Source organism: Protopterus annectens, chromosome 4.part0 (assembly GCF_019279795.1).
Source record: "Protopterus annectens isolate FY-2018-M chromosome 4.part0, PAN1.0, whole genome shotgun sequence".
In the NCBI taxonomy this organism is placed as follows: Eukaryota; Metazoa; Chordata; order Ceratodontiformes; family Protopteridae; genus Protopterus; species Protopterus annectens.
Genome location: NC_056733.1, coordinates 116,517,848 through 116,542,890, shown reverse-complemented (window position 1 = coordinate 116,542,890; position 25,043 = coordinate 116,517,848). Strand labels below are relative to the sequence as shown.

Here is a 25,043-nt window from a genome sequence, read left to right as displayed (position 1 = left end):
TGGTTCCCCTTTCTTCAACCATACATTGTGGACACCCCTTGGATTCTGGACCCTCAACCAGATTTACTGACACACATGTAGAGACAGTTCCACCCCTCTCTGATGACCCTTCGGTTGACAGCCTGGCTACTCACTTCCATCGCTAGTCAGTTATCATAATTTTTCACCGGAAGTGGTCCATATATTATCGTCCTCTCATAAGCCATCCACTAGAAAGATTTATTCTAGCAAATGGAAAAGGTTCTCTATCTGGGCACATACTAGAGGCATTGATCCTTACACAGCTCAAATAGATTCAGTTCTGGAGTTCTTGTCTATGCTTTTTTATCAGGGGTCCGCATCAGCCACCATCAAAGTTCAGCTGGCAGCGATATCTAATTTCCACGTAGAGAATGAACCTAGTCTCTTGGCACACAGACTATGCAAAGCATTCCTTAAAGGTCCTCTGTTGCTTTGTCCCCCGGTGTCCGAACCCATTATGCCCTGGGATCTCAGTTTTGTTCTACAAGCCCTTACTTTACCACCATTTGAGCCTGCAGCTACCTGTGAATTAAAATTCTTGACATGGAAAACCGCATTCTTAACAGCAGTCATTTCAGCGAGGCGGGTTTTGGAAATTCAAGCCCTCTCCACCAAACCCCCATATTTAATCTTCCATAAAGATAGGGTCTCTCTTAGACCAAACCCCTTGTTCCTTCCTAAAGTGGCTTCTGTGTCTCCATTGAGTTGCCTGTTTTCTTCCCCCACTTTTCTAACAAGGCAGAATTTAGATTTCACCAATTGGATGTACATAGATAGTTACGCTTCTATCTACACGGGACAAAGGATATCTGGAAATCTGACCAACTTTTTGTCTCCTTTTCGGAAAACTGAATGGGTTCTCCAGTATCCAAGGTCACGCTGTCTAGATGGATAGCCAGCTGTATCTCTTTCATCTATCAGGCAGGAGGTAAACATTTGCCATTTCCAGTCAAGGCACATTCTACTCTGGCTGTTTCTACATCCACAGCCTATCAAGCTAGATTGTCAATGGATGATATATGTGCTGCAGCTACTTGGGTTCTCCCCACAACTTTGTTTCTCATTACAAATTGAACGTGGTCTCCAGGGACAGGTCTTCCTTTGGCTCCACAGTTCTTAGGAGTATTTTCCTATGAGCCACCCAGGATGTAGGTGCTAGGGACGCTGTCCCACAGGTAAGAATGTAGGCGAGATAGGACTACATAACATCAAGAAGTTATGTACTCACCATAATGTTCGATGTATGTAGTCCATCTCGCCTCACATTCGTACTTACCCTCCCACCTTCTCCCTGCCTGGAGGATTTGGAGGTTAGGTCGTCACCTACAGAGGCCCTTTGATTAGTTTATTGTTTCTATGGATGTGATGTGTGTATGGAGTACAAATGATTTTCGCAGCAAACTAGATCTGGGGATATGGAGCAGTGCACCATGGGATACCCTCTTAGCCCAGCCAATGAGAGACTTTGAGCTAGTAAAATCGGCTGAGTCGGAGCCGAAGAACCCACGGGTAAGAATGTGAGGCGAGATGGACTACATACTTCAAACGTTATGGTGAGTACATAACTTCTTTATATCTGCAAGCACTGATTGCACTCTCCCACTTCACATTTAAAGTGCGTTTGCATACATTACAGTACTGCTTTACATTGTAACATACTTGACTTCAAGACATATTGTGTGCATGTTACTAAGAAGATAAGAACTACTTTACTTAACCAGCTGCAACTTCTGTTCTTTCATCATTATTCTGAACATTGACAGTGGGAATTAGTTTAAATTTCTCATACCAGTTTAACAGTATCCATTGTCCACCCCCCCCACACACACACACACACACACCTTGCAGATGCACAGGTCTCGTGCCCAAAGTGCATCCTATGGAAATGACAAGTTCAACCATTTGTTACCTGCTTTCCTGTTCTTGCTGTCTTTCTTTTTCTCAACCACTCAACGCTGGTGTGTAGGTCAGTATATGTTTTCTAGACTGCTTCTGAACTCGTTTCAAAGGAAAATAATAAAGCAAAAAGAAAAATCTGAAGAGATTTTGTCAAATTGTCTTATGGGCCATTATTAGAGAAATGAGAAGCAAAATCCCTTTCAACTTGAAGGTACACTTCTACTCTCTGAACTTAATTTCTTCCTTTGCCTGTTCTGCATCCAGTGTCTTTGCTCCTTCTAAAACATATTCTTAAGACAGCTGGAAATAGCAGCTTGAATCTCCCATCTGCCTTTTGGCATCCTCTGATTACAGGGATAAACTCGCTTCTCTTCTGCCTTGGTGTATAGTGAACAGTCATTTTCCACGAACGCTCTGGTGTCCCCAGTTGATGATCCTTTACCTCTTCACCCCAGTTTTGTCAGGATCTGCTCTTTCTGCTTATATGACTGCACTTTCTATAGGTCTTAAGCTTTCTCAAGACAAAATTTGGAACATAGACATGATGTGCTCTGTTAATCCAACTTGCTGTGAAATACCAGTCCAGTTGCCTGTCTGTACTTTTAAGTCAGTGTACTTTGTTCAGCTTCTGTGGTAGAGCAGAAAATTTCAGGTTTTCTGTCTGCTGTGTCTCAGTACTACTATTTTTATGAAACTGTTCTCAAGCCTCATTCAGCCAGTCTTTCATTTCATCTTCTGATTTCTGTAGTTTTGTCAGCTCATCTGAATACCCACTTAAAAAGGTTATTCTGTTATTTCTCGCCTTTTGCCGTGTAGCTGTGTGTCACACTTATTTTAAACACCTATGAATTCATCTGATTTATTTATTTTTTCTAAATTACTGGAAGCTATCTCTTTTACAGAGCCTGAAACCTGATATGCTTTTTGCTAAAACAGAGTTACCACCTGTCCCACTTTGGGCAGTTGTGTCACGCGCAAAAACCTAAAAAATATGGCAAATGTCCTGGGATTTTGACAAAATATATTTCTTAAGTTTTCTTTTAATAGTTGCATAAAACAGTTGTTTTGTATTTGAAACATATAAATATTATATGAAATAGCAAAAGCAACACAAATACTACAAAAATAAACTTTTATTTTGGCAAAAAAGTGAAGTTCTGTCCTTTGCACTGGCCATGGGTATGTTATGTCCTGCAAAATCTCTACAAAAAATGTCCACTTTGGACATTTGAAAAGGTGGCAACCCTAGCTAAACAGCTGCAAGGCTGCATTCTACGATTATTTTCTCTCTTTTTCTAGTTGATTTTTCCTTACTGTAGCTTAATTTCTTCATTATTGAGTCAAGGCAGGGTAGTGACTTAACCAGAAACTATATTTTACCCAAGTTAATGGGTTTTGCTGGCGGCTTTCCCTTGTTTTTCTGTTTTTACTATGGGAGAGTTCTGATAAACATGCTGATCAATGTGCATCCATCTTGGATGTCTTCTCTGGAAAAAATGTTTTGAGAAAAGAGTTTTGATCATAGATATTGCTTATGAAGGATGAGAAAAATGTGGTCATCAAAACAGAAAATTAATATGTGGTGTCATTCTGGTGTTTATAATATCTGAATAAGATGTGAGATATATATACATATATATATATGTGTATATATATATATATATATATATATATATATATATATAGTTTGTAAGTGAAATACGTTTTCCTTAAAGAAGCATGTACACCCTTTGGTAGAGGGTTTATTATGTCAAAATAGTGTCAGATAAATGATTAGCTATATTAGTCCAGTTAAACTTTAATCTAGATAAATGTACAGATCTTGATTAAGTGCAGTTAGTCATTTGGAAGTTGTATGTGATGAAATTTAAATAGTAATATGATTAAACCTGCCTTTCATATTTGTATCTGACAGTATTCCAGGGAATTTGGTAATGCATGTACAATGTGTGCCTATTCATGCCTAATTGTTTGCTTAGGGTATTGTCTTTTATGTCCTTTTCAATTTCAGAGTTATGCAACAAATTGAATTGAGGAACTGTGTCTTTATTGCTTTTTCTAGACTGTTCAGGATTTCTTGGGAAAAGTGCAGACTGACCGTTTAGCAAGATCGCTGTTTCAGCTAGCTATCTGCTGTGGATCATTGGACGTTCCTAATGATTTGGTAGCAAAAGAATGTGCCCCCAGTAAACCTAGCCCACCAGATAAGGAAGCCGACAGTGGTATTCAGCCACCTAGTGATGGTAAGCTTGCCTACTGCATAGATGTGTGAGCATTCTTTATGCTGTTTCTTTTCGAACATGCTGTAAATGGCTTTAGGGATGACTGACCATTAAGGGAAGACCTTAAAAAGAAAATGTCACATGCAAAGTCTTGCATTCAGTTATGGATGCATCTTTCTTCCCTCTTCAGTGGTTTGCGTGTAGTTAATCTACTGGAAACTGACCAGCCTGCATTCAGTGTTGCAGGTGGTCACGTCTTTCATCATTCATTCAGTGAGTGACCTTGAATGGGAAAAGAGGGCTTGTTCTAGCCACCAGCTCATCAAAGAAGTGTTCGTTTCAGCCTATGTATTGACTTAAAACTAAGCCGGTTGTTCTAGTTAGGTTTTAGTTGAATCAAAGTTCAGCAAATACAAAAACGGCACATAATTTTTGAATGGTTGAAACAGTGTAGGGGCTGGGGCTGCTGAATTTAATCACATCTGATATGCATTCTTCTGCACTAGGTATATATTGTGATTTCTGGGTTTTGTTGCTTGATCCATGTGAAGATGTAAATCTCACTTTGGAAAGGGTGGTAGCCTTGAAAATGAGCTGAAGTCTACATATATTTGGTGGGTTTTTTTTTGAGGAGTGGGGGTGAGGAGCTTCTTGGTTCTTGAGTGATGGGGTGTTGGACTTTCTGCAAACTTGTCATCAGTTGTAACACCTTTTGGTAAAACTTGATGATCTGAACAAAGCACTGCCAGTTAGTTGAACTTGTTCGATAAAGCAGCAGTACTCTGCAGAAAGATGGGTAGCTGCTGAGAACTGGTGTCAGCTGCTGTAGCACAGATGACTTTTATATCTGAAGAACAGAAAGGGATGTTTAGAAAATTTGGCGAAAATTAGTACTTTTTGAATTTAATAACCTTCTGTATGGAACTCTACTGTTTGAAGGCTTATGAGCATGCAGATAGTGAAAAACTTCAGTTTTAGGCTAGTTTGCGTCCCCGTCAGTTTACAGTAAAACTTCCCAATTATTAATTATAAAACATATTTTGTCGATAGTAAACTTAGAATTTCTTTTAGTTACTCATAAGTGGGCATTGCTGGTGGAGGTCCGAAAGTGCCTAATTGTCCTTTTATCATGTTGGTAGACTTGTATAAAGAATACATTTCAGTTGTGCTGTGCTGAGCAGGTTCATATTCTTGGTAGTGCACATTGACCTCTTTGGAATGAACTTGAGGTTATATATGAACACTTGAAGCCACAGCATACCTCTCAACTGTCCAGATTTTTGCCTCATATTTTTGGTCTGTTCCTTATTAAATTTGTGGTTTTATGAATTTTTGTGTTAAATCAGTGAGGACTGAATTCACTAAATAATGACAGGCATTCGAGTTTCAGATTTGACATCCTTCAGAAAAATGCATGGTAACACAAGACCTTTTATTTTAGCAACTTTCTAGGTTTATAAGAGCAATATTTAAAAATTGTCACTATTTTGTGGGGTTTGTTCCCCCATTATTTTTGTCTTTGTCCAGATTTTTTGTGCATAGAAGTTGAGAGGTATGAGCCACAGTGACTTGCTCAGTGTTACATCAAATGAATATGAACACAGCTAAGCATATTATAAGGAAGAAAGTGTAGCAGTGTTAGAAGGTTGCAGTGCTTAGTGAAGAACGTCCTTTGCAGTTTTGTATTTTATCATAATTTATTTATTTGTTTGAATTTAACCAGGGAAGAAGTACTGTTTTACAGGCTCATCCCAGGTGCAGTAGGAAAAATATACAACAGAAAAGATAGTTTCAAAGTTAATGGGTGCATAGAGAGAAAAACAGTATGTACATAGAATATCAGTGTAGAAGAAAGTGGATTGTGTACAAATACAAATAGATTGTATGGAATTTGCAAGTAGAGAGAAACGATTTTTATCAAGTTACACCCAAAAAATCTTATGATTATATAGCTAAATACTGAAAAATAGAGACTGTGTAGAGAAACACAGGTAAGTAGATCCAGCAAGTAAACATAATCAAAGGTTCAAAGGTGGCAGACTTTCCCATCACATGAAAGTTAGTGCTATCTTTAAAGAAAGAAATGCAGTTATACACACGGTAAATACAAAAAAGGATGGTGCTCTGTAGAGTATATACAGATACCATGGCTTTGCTGAAGAGTTGAGACCATGGTTCAAATAAGGATAAGGCTGCTAAGCTAATGATGTAAGAGTAGTTTTATATAGAAGTAGGAGGTAGTGTGAGATGATTAGAGTATCGTAATTGTACGTGTTATGTAGCAGGAACATGCAGTGTCTTTGAATAGGAATTAACACCAAAGCTACATCAAGGAGATTTCTTTCAGGTAGGTATGAAGTGATTTCCCCCATCTGAGGTCCTGTTCTGGAGAAAATGTGATGAGTGGTTGTGTAGCATTGCTCTAAATGTTATGAAGGAATGTTTTGGTGGGGAGGGATGTAATGTTTGTTTCAGCCTACATTTATTTTTATTTTATTTTACATTTGTTAACCGGGATAGTCAGACTGGACACAGGTCCATTTTCAGCGGAGGCCCGGGGAGAAAAGCTCCACCTGTGGATAGTTACAAAAGAGTTAACAGTAGCAGTTTTATACAGTCACATATAGATACCAGCACAGAATTATAGGATTATTTGCATACTTGATATACATACATACTTAAACTTAACATTGTAGTTTTCTTGGTCAAACTTAGACATTTTTAGTGGTACAAGGCTGAAAAAGGTAGCATATCATTCAGTAGTATAATACATATGAGAATGAGACTAAGCCTGAAACACTGACTAATTACAGATAGCCAGGTAGTGAAGAGAGTGGTAAGCTGGTTAGTCAGGGTTGGTACAGGGGCACAGACAGTGACTTTTTAGGAATTTTTTGAGAGATGTTTTAAATTGGTTAATAGTCTGGTTTGCTTTAAGTTCGGCGGGGAGCCGATTCCAGATTGTTCCAACAGAGTTGCAAAACAACTCTGAGTTTTTAGATTTAACAGTTTAAACCTGCTGAGTTTTTAGATTTAACAGTTTGTGCCAGTATTTTGTCAGAAGACCGGAGAGTTTTTAGGTTACTGTAAGGGGTAATTATATTTTTGAGTATGGGTGTGCTTTTGGGCTGATGGAGGACTTTGTGGGCTATTATTAATTGATTACACTGGATTTGAGAGGGAATCTCCAGCCAGCCTAGAGATCGTAGGTTAATTCAGTGATGGGTTCTATATGCTGAGCCTGTGGCAAATCTGGCTATGGTGTTGTAGCAGCTGTTAAGTTTATTGAGGTCAGATTTACTCAGGTTTGTATAAATTGAGGAGGCATAAAGAAGTGTTGAAAGTAAATGTGTTCGGGCAATAACTGTCCTAGCAGTTGTGGTTAGAAATACCTTAATTCTGTATAGAGATTCTAGCTTTTTGTTGACTGTTTTAATGGTTTTGTCGATATGAGCGTCAAACTTAAGGTTATTGTCAACAATTATACCTAATAGTTTTGTATTACTTTCTGGGGAAATTATTGTGCCATTATTAGATGTTATGGCAAATGATGGGAGTGTAGCTTTCCGGTGGGGGTGAAGAGTAGCAGTTTTGTTTCATTTGGATTCAATAGAAGACGGCTGTCAGTGAGCCAGTTTTCTACTACATTGAAAGTATTTTGGGTTAAGGTCTGCAGGTCTAATGGGGAGGTGGCAGAACAGATTAGGGTAGAGTCATCTGCATATTGAATGCAGGTTACTTTGTGGATGACTGTATGAAGATGGAAAATAAGAGAGGTCCTAGTGTGGGCCCTTGAGGAACTCCAAGGGTGACTGGCAGTAGGGAAGAAAGGCTATCCTTCCATAGCACAGCTTGTCTGCCACTTACGTAGCACTGAAACCAGCGTATTGCTAGGCTGTCTATGGCAAGAGTGTTTGAATGAGTAGCTGGTGGTTTACCATATCAAATGCCTTAGATAGGTCAAGAAAGACAGCAGCGGAGGGCGTATTATTATTACGGATTTGATTTATTATCTGAGAGAAGGATAGAAGGGCTGTGGTGGGGTCTAAATCCATGCTGGGAGGGAGCTAGGAGATTGTGCAAATTGAGGTAATGAAGGAGTTGCTTGTGGATAAATTTTTCCATAATTTTAGCCAGAGGGGACAGAATGGCGATGGGCTGGTAATTTGATAGGTCAGTGGAGTTACCCCCTTTATGGAGAGGAATTACATAGGAAATTTTCTAGATGGAGGGGATATATGTTTGAGATGGTTCTGTTAATTAATATTGAGATGGGATACGCTATTGCATTTGCAGCCTTTTGAAGATATTCAGCCGGGACTAGGTCTGCTGAAAGGGTGGTGGGTTTCAGTTTCTTGATTAAGGATCGGATAAATGCATTTGGTACAGGTTGAAAGTTAAAGGATGGGTGGGTATTGGATATGGGGTTAATAGGGTATAGGTTGTTAGGGCCTAGTTGTTTGGCAAGGGATTATTTAGTTTCCGTAAAGAAGGTGTTGGCAATATTTTCTGGAGGTTTTTGGAGGATAGACGCAGGGGTAAGGGGTAGTAGCATTACCTGGATGGAGAAGATTGTTTAAGCTGGACCAAAATTTTTGTGGTCGATTTTGATGTTTATGTTGCAGGTTACAGTAATAGTCTTTTTTGTCTATTGACTTAAAACTAAGCCAGTTCTGTTGCATTTAAAACAACCATTTGGCAAAGAAAGCGGCGAATTCTAGGATAACGAGATGGAAAAACAAGAGATCTAATACCGTCTTGTTTTGTATGTGATAGGTAAGCACTGACTAGCATTTAGCAATGGTGTTCTGTCTTGGGTGAGAGAGTTATGAGTTTGAAGATGCTGGAGATTTGCATTATAACAAAGTGTCTTTTGGAGGCTGATGCAGTGAGGGGGGGGGGTCCATATTCAAGTTTTACCAGTAGCCACCTACTCTCAGCGGAATGATATTGAGAAATCCTCCGGGAATTGATTTTTGCTTTGGTGATCTCTGTATAATGTTGGACGTTAAGCTGTTGATCAAGCTAATTCTTAAGTATTTGAAGTATTGTATAGTTTCTAGTGAAGCCTGGTTATTTATAGGTACCATGGAGGGCTTGTGTTTTGTCCCAGATGATATGGTGTCATGTATTTTTTTTTTTAAGATTATTTTTTTAATCTTTAACATCCAGTGACATGAGTAGACATTAAATTATTAAAGAGAAAACAAACAATTACATTTTTCCTTTCTACACATTGTACAAATGATTTTTTGCATTAATTATTCGATTTAACATTACATAGCTTGCTCAAGTTTTTGCCTTCCTTGGAATTTCTGTTTTCTTCCTGGACATTATTCTGTATGCGTTCTCACAGATTTCATTTATTTCTCTGTAGTTTACTCCTTCCCTTTTCTGTATATCCCACCTCCGTTTCTTTTATCTTCTTTACAACATTGAGCAATTCTGTTATGGTTGGATTTGCATTTGATTTCCATTGACTAATAATTAGAAATTGACTAATAATTTTTGGCAACCAACAGCATTAAACTTAGGGCCTTACTGTGTCTAGGCAATTCAGTTTCTCTGTCCCAGCTCAAAAAAATCACTTGCTTTGATAAAATAATCTGCTCACCAAACATTTCTGACAAAAGTACCGTATATGGAACTTAAAAAATCTGTTAAGCTGCTAATAACCCCCCCCCCAAAAAAAAATGTTTCCATATACCCCTCTCATCCGCATCACACTTTGAGCAATTGCTGTGTACCTGTGGAAAAATTTTGATATCTGCTTGAGCTATACCTATGCAAGTGTTTCTATGTAAAAATCTTAAATCTTTAAGATTTTGTTGCATACTTGGCAGCCATAGAAATTTCTTCCCATTGTTTGTATAATGCCTTTCCATTCTGCTTTCCCAGATGTTCGTGTTACACTGCTGCAGTCATTACACTTGAGTTATCTTACCGTCAGGCGGTTCCCCAGTCGGCCGGAGTTCCAAAGTCTTGGTCCAGCGTCAGTTGCTGTCACCTCCTCCCTGACGTCAGTGTGACAGGGGTATATAATATGCAGCCAACGCCATTTTCTCCAGTTTTTCTTGCTGCACGGTGCCCAAAGCAAAAGCAGTTCGCAAGTGTCGGTCGGTCGTCTCCTGAGATTTTCATTCCGAATCCAGAACCGAAGTCTTCTACAAAGCTAAGTACCCCGTTGGGGAAACTTTTTCTTGCCTCAGACCGATGTCAGTAAAAGTTAATAACTGTATTTCTTGTGGGAAGCAAATACCTCATAAGGATTTTCATTCCTATTGTATCCCATGCCTAGGCCCAGACCACGACGTCACTGGTTGTCTGTTTTGTGCTAGGTTTAACAAGCGCACTATTAAACGTCTGATTTTGCCTGACATTATTTTGGTAGAAAATTCAATTATACCATGCCGTCGGTACTTCCGACGACCGTAATGCACAAAAAGCGCAAAGACAAGGATAGGCATCCGAGGCCCAAAACTGACTAAGCCTCTTCTAGGCCAGTCGCCGGTTCTCCGGTTTTCAGTGAGGTGCTTTCGCAGCCTCTGACGACTGCTTCTGTAGAACCACAGGCCGCCTCTGACTCCCACGTGGAGTTGGCTGGACCTTCGGATGCACAAGTTATTCAACCTACCGAGACTAACCTTTCAGAGGGATCCGGAGTAGCTGAGCAACCCACAGCTTCAGAGGGTGTCTTCAGACCTACTCAGTTAAGCATTAAACCCTCAGCTAAGTCTAAGCCTCTTTTAAAATCAAAGAAACAAATACAACATTCTCCAGGATAGGCCTCCATGCCTAAGAAACAAATGCTCAAAATGGCCGAAGACCTAATCACTCTGATCGGGGGGTCCCATCCCCCTCCTGATAAAAGGCCCAGACAGGATGCAGACTATGCCTCATCCGACCAGGTGTCCATCTCTTCTGATTCATCCTCAGACCTAGGATACTGTTTACCCCCTTATGTGGATTCTGATGCTGAGGAATCAGTTCCATCAGCCTCACCGCCTGAGGACTACTCCTTTGGGGATACCTACATACCATGAGGGAGCATTTCCACTGGGAAAGCCAGGATTACTCAGAATCCAAGAAAAGGCTCAGAGACTTCCTTTTACTACCTCAACACAGACCCCTTGCTATTCCGCCAGTGTTAGATATTGTGGATGATGTGGATACTGAATTCAGCTTAAATCCTGATTCCATACCTCCAGCCCCTGTTAAACCTGACAGATACTACAGAGTCCCTGACTCTCATAAATTTCTGTATAAAAGCCCTGTAGCTGACCCTGAAACTATTTCTCAGGGACCCAAAGGAGTTAAGGCCTCATCAGCCAAGAATCCAGTTCCCTCTGACAGAGATTCCAGAGCATTAGACAGATGGGGAAAGAAAGTATATACGTCTGCAACTTTAGCAATGAGAGCCTTAAATTGCCAGTCTCACATGCTAAAATATCAGCAGTTTTTACTGTCTCGGTTAAAACAAACAAAAAAAAATGCTTCCAGAATCAAATCCTCCTAATTTTAAAGAAATGCAGGATTTATTGCATGCAGCTGAACAAGTAGGAAAGCATACTTTGCAATGTGGTTTTGATTCTCTAGAAGCCTCCTGCAGAGCAGCATTTACAGGCTCTGTCATTAGAAGACATGCTTGGTTAAAAGAATATACGTTACCAGATCTTGTTAAAGCGAAATTATTGGATGCACCTTTGCAGCAGGATGTGTTATTTGGAGTTAAGGCAGAAGAGGTATTAAAGAAAATGGAGGATAAGGCAAAATCTATGCAAACGGTGAAGGATTTCTTACAGGTTCAGCCTCCTAGATTTAACAGAAACTGGCCAACTAAGAATTGGTCCTTTCCAATTACAGACAGACCTCAAAGGGGAAGATACAGACGTCCAAGAGGTAGAGGTCAAACACAAGGTCCTTACAGGCCTTGACAATGGGTTACATCAGGCCAGAAAGAAGGGGAAGACAGGCCCCAACCATATAAAAAGCAGCTCCAATGACTTCCCACTACAAACAAATCCCTCTTGGCAGCCCCCTAGGGAGGAAAACTGGCACTCTTCTACCACAATTGGCAAATGATCACCAAAGACAAATGGGTTCTCAACATTGTATTTCAAGGTTACAGGTTCCACTTTCACACTCTGCCAAGGTTAAAAGGAATGCCAAATCTGCCACCAAATCAATGGGCAGAGGCTCAAAAACAAATTACAGCACTCATGGATATGAGAGCTATTCAAAAAGTACCACAGCAAGAGCAGGGGCAAGGATTTTACTCAAAACTTTTCTTGTTACCCAGAAAGGACAAAGCCTGGAGACCAATACTGGACCTGTCTACTCCAAATACTTTCCTGTATGTTCCAAAATTCAAAATGTTGACACTGCAGCAACTTTTACCCATGCTGGGCAAGAAGGCTTGGCTCGTTACTTTGGACCTCAAAGAGGCATACCTGCATGTCTCAGACAATCTTGCAGAAGATACCTCAGATTCATAGCTGGCTCAATGCATTACCAATTGTCTGCACTGCCCTTTGGCTTATGTACTGCGCCCAGGGTCTTCACAAAATGCCTGACACCAGTGATTGCATTTTGCAGACAAAAAGGAATTCAAATATATCCCTACTTGGACGACTGCCTAATTCAGGCAGAGAGCAAGGACATTCTACTACAACATCTGGCATTTGTAAAAAGATTACTAGTTTGCCTAGGGTACACAGTAAATGAAAAGAAATCAAAACTAGTGCCCTCTCAAGAGATAATATTCCTGTGTGCAAGCTTAAATACAACTGCCCAGATGGCTTATCTCACGCCAGACAAACAAAGGCAACTGATTCATTACTTTCAAATGATGGGCAACAAAGACGCAGTTACCTGTAAGAAAAATTCTGCAGGCTTTGGGCTTCATGGCATCCAGCATTCTGCTAATTACATATGCAAGACTGCATATGAAGAAGCTACAATTTTATCTAAAAAGTGTTTGGACTCAACATTGCCACAGTCTGGAGACAATCTCTCTCATTCCCTGCCTGCAAAAACAGTTTCGATGGTGGGCACTAGCCTGTCACCACAATAAGTGACAGCCTTTCACTTTACCCACAGCCAGGCAGACACAAACAACAGATGCATCGGATTATGCCTGGGGGGCACACATGAAAGGAAAATGTATTCAGGGCAAGTGGCCCGCAGACCAAATGCATCTTCATATCTATCAAAAAGAGATGCTAGCTGTACAGAATGCTCTGACAACCTTCAAGGACCTACTTCAGCCAGGACAACTTTTGCTAAAGACTGACAATACTACAGTCATGTGGTACATAAACAAGCAAGGGGGGGCACACATTCCTACCCCATCTGCAGGCAAGCCATGACCTTGTGGAACACAGCATTGGCCTACCAAGTACATCTACAGGCACAATTCCTGCCAGGAAGGAAAAATACTCTGGCAGATGAACTAAGCAGAAACCTCATGAACCCTCACGAGTGAAAACTAGATCCACAAATCTTCAGCATGATAACAAGGAAATGGGGATGCCCAGACATAGATCTATTTGCCTCCCCTCACAACTGCCAACTACAGAGATTCTGCACAAGGACTTATCACACTCAAGCTTGGACGGTGGATGCTCTATCATTCAGCTGGAAAGCCCTGACAGTTTATGCCTTTCCTCCCCAAGGTACTCCTAAAGGTCAGACAAGAGAAGCCAAAAATGGTTCTGATTGCCCCAGACTGGCAAGACCAACACTGGTACCCAATCTTAAAGAACTTGTCTCAAGGTCCAGCCTGGACTTTAGCTCAAATTCCTCATCTTCTGACCCAACTAAATCTGATCCTGCACAGCCAACTCAGAACCTTAAACCTGGCTGCATGCCAATTAATGTAACCACTCAGAATACACCTCTCTCTAAAGCAGTTATGGATGTCATTTTGGAAGCCAGAAAGCCCAGCACAAGAAATGCTTATGCAGAAAAATGGAAGAGATTCTGTGTTTGGAACCAGGCACAAGGACTTGAACCGCTTGTTCCAAATATTCCTTAGATTTTACAATGCCTAACTGAGATGTTGGACAAAGGCTTATCCTTCTCAGCAATTAAGATCCATGCCTCTGCTTTTTCATCTCATTACAATACGGAACCTCCTATTTTTTCACATCCACTGCTAAGACAGTACCTCAGAGGGGCCAAAAACATAAGACCCCCAAGGAGAGCGCCGCTACCTACACGGGACCTCAGTTTTGTCCTGGAAAAGCTCACACTGCCTCCTTTTGAACCAGCCAATACAGCTGAGATAATTTTTATCATGGAAAACTGCTCTGCTCTTAGCAATAACTTCAGCAAGAAGAGTCTCAGAGTTACAGGCATTGATGGCAGTGGAACCTTTTATCCAGACAGGGTTTCTCTAAGGACAAACCCAACATTTATGCCGAAGGTGTTTTCCAGTGTGGCTCTTAACCAAACCATTCATTTGCCAACTCTTTTATCCAAATCCCCAGAATAAAGGGGAGATACTTCTGAACTCTTTGGACATTCACAGACAGCTACGCTTCTACCTGGACAAAACTAAAGCTTTCAAAAAGACTGAGCAACTTTTTATGGCATAATGTTAAGTTGTCTGTCTCGCCTTCTTCTTGCTGGATGGGTTCGGAGCCGACCTCGGCTCCGACTCGGCCACTCTAAAAGCTCGAGAGTTGGTTCCACCGGCTCGAGGCTCCCCCTATATCCCACAATGCTAGGCGTGAGTTACCTCAGATCTCGTTTGCCGCTACAGCGATCGAGGTGTGTTTCTACCGGCTCAGGTTAGTGAAAGTTTAGACTAGTTTTAAATCCTTTAAATTTAGGCTAGTTTAGGTAAAATTCTTTCCATATTAGTATAGTGGACTTGTTATCCCTTACTATCCTTTATCCAGCCCCCTCCTTTTATAAAGAACACTTTGTTCTTCCCTAAGGCCTTCGGGCCCTTCCCCTTTTTTCTTAGAGTGTGTATGTGTTTACTTAGGGATTTTATTAACTTACCTTTAGTTTTTAAAGAATTCCCTTTTTATTCCTATCAGTGTAATCTGTGTGTGTGTGTCTTGTGTGGGATTACACTTCGGTTCCTTGACTATGTCCAAGGATACAAAGGTCTCAGGCTTCAAGAAATGTGACTCGTGCTGTCAGAAAATGTCTCTGACAGATGGTCACACTTCTTGTGTGTACTGCCTGGGACCTTTACACCTGCAGGACTCTTGTGCTGTATGCCATGGCTTCAGCCCTAGAGTCCTGCAGGAGAGAAAAAATAAACTCATTTTGAGGGGTTTAATTAAGCCTGAAGGTTCCCTTCCTGTGTCTTCTGGGAAACCTTCTAAGGCTTCTAAGACCTCGGCTCCAGCTTCAGAGTCGAGGCCTAAGGCTTCGAAGCCTACTGCTTCATCGGCTCCGGCTGGAGCCGATGAGTCTTTGACTGCTGTTTCAGTGGTTTCCTCGGCTCCGGCCGGAGCCGAGGCATTAGAGAGTCATGGGTCGGCTCCGATCATACCATCGGAGCCGACGTCTAGAAAGAGATCGAGGTCACCATCCCTTGGCTCCGTTCATTCGGCTCCAGCGTCTCCCCTGCTGTCTGAACGGAGCCATAGATCTCATTCCTCCAGGTCATCGAGGCTCTCAGATCACGACCTCCAGAGGGTAGTGAGTAGACTTTTGAAGTCCGAGGCACTGGCCCAAATGCTCCAGAGTCCGACTCATCAGTCGATTCCTCAGCTTGTTCCAATAAATATTCCTCCTCCAACTCCTTTGAGCTCGGAGCCGGGGCGTCTCGGAACCGAGACTGTGGTAGCTTCGGAGCCGATACATCTGTCTTCGGCTCCGTCGTCGGCTCCGATTTCTTCATTTGAAGAATCTCGGCGCCGGGCTTCCCTCGTCGGCTCGAGGGGTGAGTGGCATCGGACCCTTGTCCGACCCCCCTCTCCCTCTCGGTGCTTCGGCGCTGGTGAGTTCGGCTCCGACATCGGCCTCGGAGCCATCTCTGTTGGTGCCGAGGGAGGTTCTCAGCTTCTCGGAGCGGGGACCTCTGGCTCTGCCTGACAGGGGTGCATTCGAGGTCATACGGAGTGTGTTGGAACCTTGTTCCACTCCACAGTCGGCTCCGTCCGCCCCTCCCACTTCGGTGCCTTTGGTTATGTCGACTCACTCCCTCATCCCAGACCGCAGAGAGCAAGCTCCTCAAGAATCCCCTGTGGGGATCTCATCCTCTTCCGAGGCCTCTCCTGAATTGGCAGGGGAGCCCCCTAGGAAGAGAAAAGTGTAAGAGGAAGCACATAGACTCACCTGAGTTTGTCACCTCTGACACAGATTTAGAGGATTCCGAGGGTTCCCCACGTTCCCCTTCTGAAGATGTCTCTTTCGCAGACATACTAGAGATCCTGAAACAGAGGGGAAATTGGCCAGCCCTTAACCCTTCGGAGGATGAATCTGTGTATCTTGAGGCGTTTGGCTCTCGCCCTTCCACCTCCTGGGTGTCTCCCTCCTTTGATCCCCTCATGCAGGTGGTTGCAAAGAAGGCCTGGACGGCTCCTGATTCAGTGGACCCTACCCCCAGGAGACCCTCCAAATTTATAACAGCACCAACTGACAAGCAATTTCTCACAAAAGGTGTTTCTGTGGATGCTATGGTGGTAGCTGCTGCCACCAAGAAGGAACTAGCTGATCCTTCGGTGCCTGTCCATCCACCTAACAAGGAATCCAGGTCTATGGACAGGTACGGGAAGCGGATGTTCTCGTCAGCTACCTTTGCAATGCGTTCGCTGAACTACCTATGCCATTTTACTCGTCTTCAAAGGGACTTGATCAAGGAAGCGAGTGATATGTTGAAGGATCCTACAGCTGCGGGTTTTCAAGATAAGATGAACACTCAGCTGGCTACCCTGAACTCCATAGCTAACTCCTCCATGCGCCTACTTTCTTATGCGGCTGATGGAGCGAGCAGGGCCACAGGGACAGGTGTGGCCTTACGCAGGCACGCCTGGATGCGGTTATGCAACTGCGGACCCCTTTAAAGCGTCTTTCACTAATTCCCGTTTGATGGATCATCTCTTTTGGTCCTCAAGTGAAAGAAACCTTGACTAGGTGCGAGACAGATGGCAAGACTCTTTCTGCCGTCGGAGTCCGTTTTCTACTCCTTCTAGGCCTTACCCCAAAGGCCAGAAAAGTGGGAAAATGTGGTTCATAAACAATCTCAAGGGACTTAGCCTGGCGACAAAGTCGGTTCCCGCCAGAGGCAGAGGGGAACAATAATGGTAGACGTCGCCCTAGAGGCAGGGGGGGTCCGCAAAACCAGGGCAATCGGGAAGTCTTCTCTGATAAGCCTTTTCAGCATCCCTGAGGTGTTGCCCGACTGCCGACCTTCGGAGGCAGTCGGGGGAAGATTGTCACTGTACCCAAAAGCCTGGCTATCCCTGACTCAAGACAAATGGGTACAGTCCATCATTTCCGAAGGCTATTCCATCCCCTTCTTTCGCATTCCAAACCAATCAAAAAAATCCCTTCCAGATGTTCCACCCGCTCAAAGGGATCAAGCGGCTTTGGAAATTTCAAAGCTGCTTGCAAAAAGAGCAATTCAGCCAGTTCCAGCAGACCAGCAAGGATCCGGAATCTACTCCAGGTTCTTTTTAGTTCCAAAGAAAACAGGGGACTGGAGACCAATTTTGGATCTCAGTATCTTGAACAAGTCAGTCAAGAAAACAAGATTTCGGATGGTCACGCTGCAGTCCATCCTTCCCCTTTTGGGAAAGAGAAGCTGGATGTGCTCTATAGATCTTCAGGATGCATACTATCACATAAAAATGAAAAGACGCTCCAGAAGATTCCTCCGCTTCAGGCTGGGAACCAGTCATTTTCAATTCAGGGCCCTGCCCTTTGGTCTCACCACTGCCCCCCCGGGTGTTTACCAAATGCATGGCAGTGGTAGCTTCTCACCTGAGACGACAAGGATTCCAGGTGTTTCCATATTTGAACGACTGGCTCCTCACAGCTCCCACCAAGCATCTTCTTCTAATGGCCAGGGACTACACCTTTCGCACTTGTCGAAATTTAGGCATTTCAATAAATTTCAAAAAGTCTGTTTTGTCGCCTTGTCGTACTATTACTTTCATAGGCGCAAATCTAGACACAGTCAACATGTCTGCGAGACTAACAGATCAGAGAATAACAGACACACACAAAATGGTCTCTCTCCTCTTCAGCAGCAACAGAATCAAAGCCAGGTTAGTTCTGAAAGTTTTGGGGATTATGGCGGCTGCCATACCTCTGCTTCCATTAGCCAGATTCCACATGAGAATCCTTCAATGGATGCTCTTCACGCAATGGTCGTACCAGCAACTTCCAATGTCTCACACCATTATGATCACGCAAACATGCAGGAATCATCTTCTGTGGTGGATGTCTTCCCCTCAGCTCTTATTGGGAAGACCCTTTGTTCCTTCCCCTCCGGTTGCTACTCTGACAACGGACGCCTCCCTGATCGGGTGGGGGGGGCATTATCAGGGCAGAACTGTCCAGGGCACATGGCAACCAGACGAATGCCACTTGCACATAAATGTTCTAGAGATGAGAGCAGTGCTTTTAGCGTTGCAAGCCCTTCAAGACTCTCTTCCCTTGGGAACGATAGCAATCCAGACGGACAATATGTCTGTAGTGTGGTATATCAACAAACAAGGCGGAACCAGGTCCTATCCCCTGTGTCGAGAGGCACTCAGACTGTGGCAATGGGCGATTTCTTCTCAGCGTTTTCTGATAGCAACGCACATCCCCGGGAAGTCCAATCAAATTGCGGACAAGTTGAGCAGAGCTATCCTCATGCCTCACGAGTGGTCTCTGAAAGACTCTGTTGTGAGAGAAATTTTTCTCAAGTGGGGCCAGCCTTGCTGCGACCTTTTTGCTACTCCCCAAAACAGCAAGTGCAGAGATTTTTTCACCCTATTCCCGTTACCAGGCCAACCCAGCAGAGACGCTCTAGTCCAAGTTTGGCCCCTGGGACTTCTGTATGCATTTCCCCCCTTCCCACTAATCTCTCAAGTGATACAGAAAGCTATCGCTCCCTTCCCTCCCTGAACCTCACTGCTTGGTTCCTCCAATTCCAACCTTAGCCAGGCTTCCTCAAATATCTCACTCTGTTCGAGATATTTTGATAGCTTCTCATAAATCTTCCACTCGAAAGATTTATTTGAGTAAGTGGAAACGTTTCGCCTATTGGGCTCAAGGAAAGGACATAGATCCTTTCACTGCTTCCATCCAAATGGTCCTTGATTTCCTAGCTGAACTCTTCCATGCAGGCTCATCTCCTTCTACTCTTAAAGTTCAATTGGCAGCTATTTCTAACTTTCATGTGGGCATTTCAGATTCTGCCATCATGTCCCACAAGCTCTGCAAAGCCTTTTTGAAAGGAGTTTTTCTACTCAGACCTCCGGTAAGAAATCCTCCTCCTCCTTGGGACCTAAATCTAGTTCTTAGTTCTTTAATTCTCTCCCCTTTCGAACCTGCAGCCTCCTGTTCTTTAAAATTACTATCATGGAAGACTCTCTTTCTAGTAGCTATTACTTCAGCTAGAAGAGTTTCAGAACTTCATGCACTCAGCTGTCGACCTCCTTATCTGTTGTTCCATAAGGACAGAGTATCTTTACGAACCAACCCGTCCTTTTTACCTAAAATAGCCTCCTCGGCTAACCTAAATTAAAGCATGGACCTCCCAGTGTTTTTTCCGGAATATTCTAACAGACCTGAACAAAGATTGCATTGGCTAGATGTTCATCGTCAATTAAGGTACTATTTGGATAGAACAAAACAATTCAGAAAATCTGACCAGCTGTTCGTCTTTTATGCAGAAGGCAGAAAGGGACTTTCAGTTTCAAAGGTTTCATTATCCAGATGGCTAACATCTCTGATCTCCCTTGTTTATGAAATTAGACACCAAAAGCTGCCTAGCAAACCTAAAGCCCATTCTACCAGAGCTTTGGCTACTTCTATAGCCTTCCAAGACAGACTGCCTATTGACACCATTTGTGCAGCGGCTACTTGGGCTACTCCTCACACTTTCATTTCTCATTATAAGTTGGATTTAGCCTCTAGGCATAGAGCTAACTTTGGTTCCACTGTTCTCAAGAGTCTGTTCAGTTAGGCCACCCGGGACAAGGTGCTAGGGACGCGGTCCCATCCAGCAAGAATGAAGGCGAGATAGACAACTTAACATATAGAAGTTATGTTCTTACCATAATGTTCCATGTTAGTTGTCTTCTTCTCACCTTCTTCTTGCGTCCCACCCTCCTTCCCCCTGGCCTGGACAGACCTAGAGGAGTTTTTTGATCGTGACCTCTCTTTCTACCACCTCTTTACTTTAGGTATATGCTCTGCTGTGCATATTTCCTAGATCAGGATGTAGGTCACCCTTCTATTTTTCCTTGTTTATAGAGGTGGACTTTGTTACTAGTAATTCTACTACTATTTATAGGCTGGGCCTAGCTTACAAACGAGATCTGAGGTAACTCACGCCTAGCATTGTGGGATATAGGGGGAGCCTCGAGCCGGTGGAACCAACTCTCGAGCTTTTAGAGTGGCGAGTCGGGCAGGTCGGCTCCGAACCCATCCAGCAAGAAGAAGGCGAGAAGAAGACAACTAACATGGAACGTTATGGTAAGAACATAACTTCTATTTCTGCAAGATCACAAGGAAAGGCTATTTCAAAGCAGACTATTTCCAAATGGATAGGATACTGCATTCGCTTCTGCTATGCACAGCATGGCAAATCAATACCTAAGAATGTTAGGCCACATTCTACCAGGGCAGCAGCCACATCAGCAGCCTTCCTCAGAGGAGTACCAACCAAGGAAATATTGGAGGCTGCAACTTGGAGTTCAGTGCACACCTTTACCAAACACTACCACTTACCTCTTTACTCTAAATCCAGAGCAGGCTTTGCCACTGCAGTTTTGCAGGGCCTCATAGCCACTCCTAATCCTATTTAGACCCAGCCGCCCAACCTCTGCTTTGGGATTCAACCCAAGTGTAATGACTGCAACAGTGAAGCACAATGAACATAGTACAGTTGTGTACCTACCATAAATGTAGATGTTCGAGCGTATTCACTGTTGCAGTCCAGGTTACCCACCCACCCACCATCCCCCTTTCTTTGCTGGGACTTATCTGTACTTCTCTATTCTATACAACCCATGTGGTGTATTTGCTTGTAGATTTAGGTAATGTTTATTTGTGCATGCTTTTTGTAAGCAAAGTTTTTAGCCTACACTTTTGGGGGCACCTGACATCTGGGGCAAGAAAAACTGAAGAAAATGGCGTTGGCTGCATCTTATATACCCCTGGCACACTGACGTCAGGGAAGAGGCGACAGCACCGACGCCCAACCAGGACTTTGGAATTCAGGCCGACTGCGGGTAGCCCGCCAGCAGGATGCCGACTGCGGGTAGCCTGCCAGCAGGATAACCCAAGTGTAATGACTGCAACAGTGAATACACTCGAACATCTACATTTATGGTAGGTACACAACTGTACTTTACAGTCATTACATTTGGGTTATCTGCTTGCAGGTAGCCCTTAGTCGGGTTGATTAAATTCTTGGGTCCTGCGTTGGTTGCTGTCCCTTCTTCCATGATGTCAGGTTGTCAGGGGTATAAAATATGCAGCCGACGCCATTACATCTGTCTTTCTTGCTGTGCCCGAAACAGAAACAAATCACAAGTGCTGGTCGGCCCACTCCCGAAATTTTCGTTTTTGAGTTTCAGAACCGAAGTCTTCAACTAAAGCTAAGTACCCCGTTGGGGTAACTTTTTCTTGCTCCTTACCGATGTCAGTAAAAGTTAATGGCATTGCTTGTGGAAGCAAATACCTCATAAAGATTTTCATTTGTCCTGTATTCCTTGCCTAGGCCCTGACCACGACGTACCTTGCTGTCTGTTTTTTGCTTTATTTAATAAGCGCACTATCCGTCTGTATATTTTCACCTCTAAATATTTCTGTTCTCGGTTTAATTATCCAGACATGTCGTCTGTTAGCCATCCGACTACCGGGATTCCAAAAAAAAGCAAAGATAAAGACAGAGACAACCCGCCGAGGTCCAAAACTGCCGACGACGCTTCTCCTAAGCCAGTCGCTAGTTCGCTGGTACTCAGTGAGGCACTTTCACATCCCCTGATACCTGCTACTTCTGATTCGCAGGCCTCTACTAAGACCCATTCGGAGTCCGGTATGCCGCAAGATGCTTCAACTATGGAACCCGCTGATGGCTGTACCTTGGATGGGTCCCAAGCCGCTGTGCAGGCACCGGCTTTTGAGGGTGTATTCAGGCCTACGGACTTGCATATTAAACCAACGCCTCCTTTACTTAGGCCAAAATCTCGATCCATGCCTAAAAAAACAACACCCAGGCTACATGCTCAGGCCTCTATGCCTAAAAAAACAAATAAGAATGGCTGAAGATCTAATAACTCTAATCAGGGGTAGCCAACCCCCCCCCTTCTAAGAGGCCTAGGACTGAAGGTTGATTATGAATCTTCTGATCAGGATTCTGTTTCTGATTCTTCTGATGGTCTGGATTTGCCCTTATCTACTTATGAAGATTCTGATGCAGAGGACTCCATTCCGTCTGCTTCCCCTCCTGAGGATTTTTCTTTTTGGGAAACCTTATGTACTCTAAGGGAGCATTTCCACTGGGAAAGCCAGGATTTTTCTAATTCAAAAAAGAGGCTTAGGGATTTCCTTCTCCTCCCTCAGCATAGGCCTTAAGCTATTCCTCCTGTACTAGACATTGTTGATGCTTTTTCGGAATCTAGTTTGGCCCGATTCCCTGCCTCCTGCTCCCAGAAAACCTGACAGATACTACAGGGTCCCGGAGTCTCACAAGTCCCTTTTTAAAAATTCTATTGCAGATCCAGAGACTGTTTCACAGGGGCCCAAGGGCATTAAGGCTTCTACTGCTAAAAATCCTATCCCTTCTGATAGAGACTCCAGGGCGCTGGATAGATGGGGTAAGAAGGTTTACACTTATGCAGCCTTGGCCATTAGGGCTTTAAACTGCCATTTTCATATGTTAAAGTATCGGCAACATGTTATTGGACTGCTTAAACAGAAAATGATGTTGATTCCTGACTGAGTGGAAAATAAAGAATTACAGGATTTAATGCATTCTGCTGAACAAGTTGGAAAACATACTTTGCATACTTTTTGATTTATTAGAGGCCTCTTGCAGGGCGGCTGTTACTGGTTCTGTGCTCAGAAGGCATGCTTGGCTTAAGGAAAAATCTTTGCCTGATCATGTTAAAGCTAAATTGTTGGATGCTCCTTTAAATCAGGACCGCTTGTTTGGCAACAAGGCTGAGGAAGTTCTTAAAAAGATGGAAGATCAAGCTAAATATATGCAAAGTGTTAAAGATTTTTTACAAGTTCAGCCTCCTAGATTTGGTAGGCACTGACCCTCTAAGAATTGGTCCTTTCCAGCCCCTTCCAGGTCTTCTCAAGCCAAACCCAGACACAGCAAAAACCCCAGGTTTCAGTCCCAGGGGGGACATAGAACTAAGCAGTGGGGGGCCTCCACGTCCAAATCTGGGAATAAGAATCCCCCTATGGTAAACTGCCTCAATGACTTCCTTTTAAAATTTCCAAACACTTATCAACTGGCTGCCCCTTTGGGGGGAAAGATTGCTCTTCATGCAAATAATTGGGAATTCATTACCCAGGACAGATGGGTTTTAAATATAGTGTCCCAGGGATACAGATTTCATTTCCACACGTTGCCAACACCAAGCGGGTGGCCAGACCTACCCCCAAATCAGTGGGCAGAGGCCCAAAAGCAAGTACCTTCTCTCCTCGGTATCAAGGCTATTCAACCTGTCCCAGCAGAACAAAGGGGACAAGGCTTTTATTCTAGATTGTTTCTGGTTCCCAGAAAAGAAAACTCTTGGCGTCCTCTCCTGGATCTGTCTATTCTCAACACCTTTCTGGTGGTTCCAAAATTCAAAATGCTAACTCTCCAACAGCTGCTTCCTATGCTAGCCAAGGAACTCCTGGCTAGCAACCCTAGACTTAAAAGAAGCTTATCTGCACATCTTCATAAGGGAATCTTGCAGGAAATACCTGCACTTCAGAGCAGGCTCTATGCACTGTCAGTTCTCTGTACTTCCCTTTGGCTTATCTACTGCGCCCAGGGTATTCACAAAGTTCCTAGCTCCAACCATTGCATATTGCAGGCACAAAAGGATTCAAATTTACCTATACTTGGACGATTGCCTGATTCAGGCGGAGAGTTAGGACTTGCTACTACAGCACCTGGCATTTGTGAAGAGACTTCTAACTTCACTGGGGTACCATCAGCGAAAAGAAATCACAGCTGGCACCCAGCCAACAGATTGTATTCCTGGGAGCAAGCTTGAACACAACTTCCCAGATGACATTCCTCACGCCAGAGAAACAAATTTATTTGAGAAACTACTTCAATCTACTGGCCAGCAAAACCCGTCTATCTGCAAGAAAAATACTGCATTCTATTAATTCCATATGCAAGACTGCATATGAGGAAACTTCAGTGGTACCTGAAGTGTCTCTGGTGTCCTAGGTTCATAGGTAGGTACTAGGCTATCTGCCTAGGGCATTTATAAGCCTAGCCAGAGTGTGTCTGCTTTTGCTGCCCCGTTGATTAATTAACTGATCCTCTGTCAAGCAGAGCCAATGAAGTGATCCCAGGGGTGTATTCTCTTTTACCCATCCACTCGTCAAGGTTTCTCTTGAAGAGTCTTAGTGAGGGGCACTGCCTGATGTAATTTGGATGTTTGTTCCAAAGCATGGGGAGTCTGTGACAGGAATCTATCCCTCCAGCATGTTCTGTTTATTGTTGTGGCGAGGTTTAGCTCACTAGAGCGCGTGGCTTGC

General features: G+C 43.3%; 1 protein-coding gene across 1 annotated transcript in view; it reads left to right on the top strand.

Annotated features, from left to right (window-relative positions):
- LOC122800223 (protein NO VEIN-like) overlaps nucleotides 1-25,043 on the top strand; it is a 1,589,974-nt gene that overhangs the window by 72,865 nt on the left and 1,492,066 nt on the right. The window contains exon 5 of the mRNA XM_044069716.1: nucleotides 3,983-4,163. Within this exon, the coding sequence (XP_043925651.1) occupies nucleotides 3,983-4,163 (181 nt within the window). The remainder of the gene's footprint in view (nucleotides 1-3,982; nucleotides 4,164-25,043) is intronic.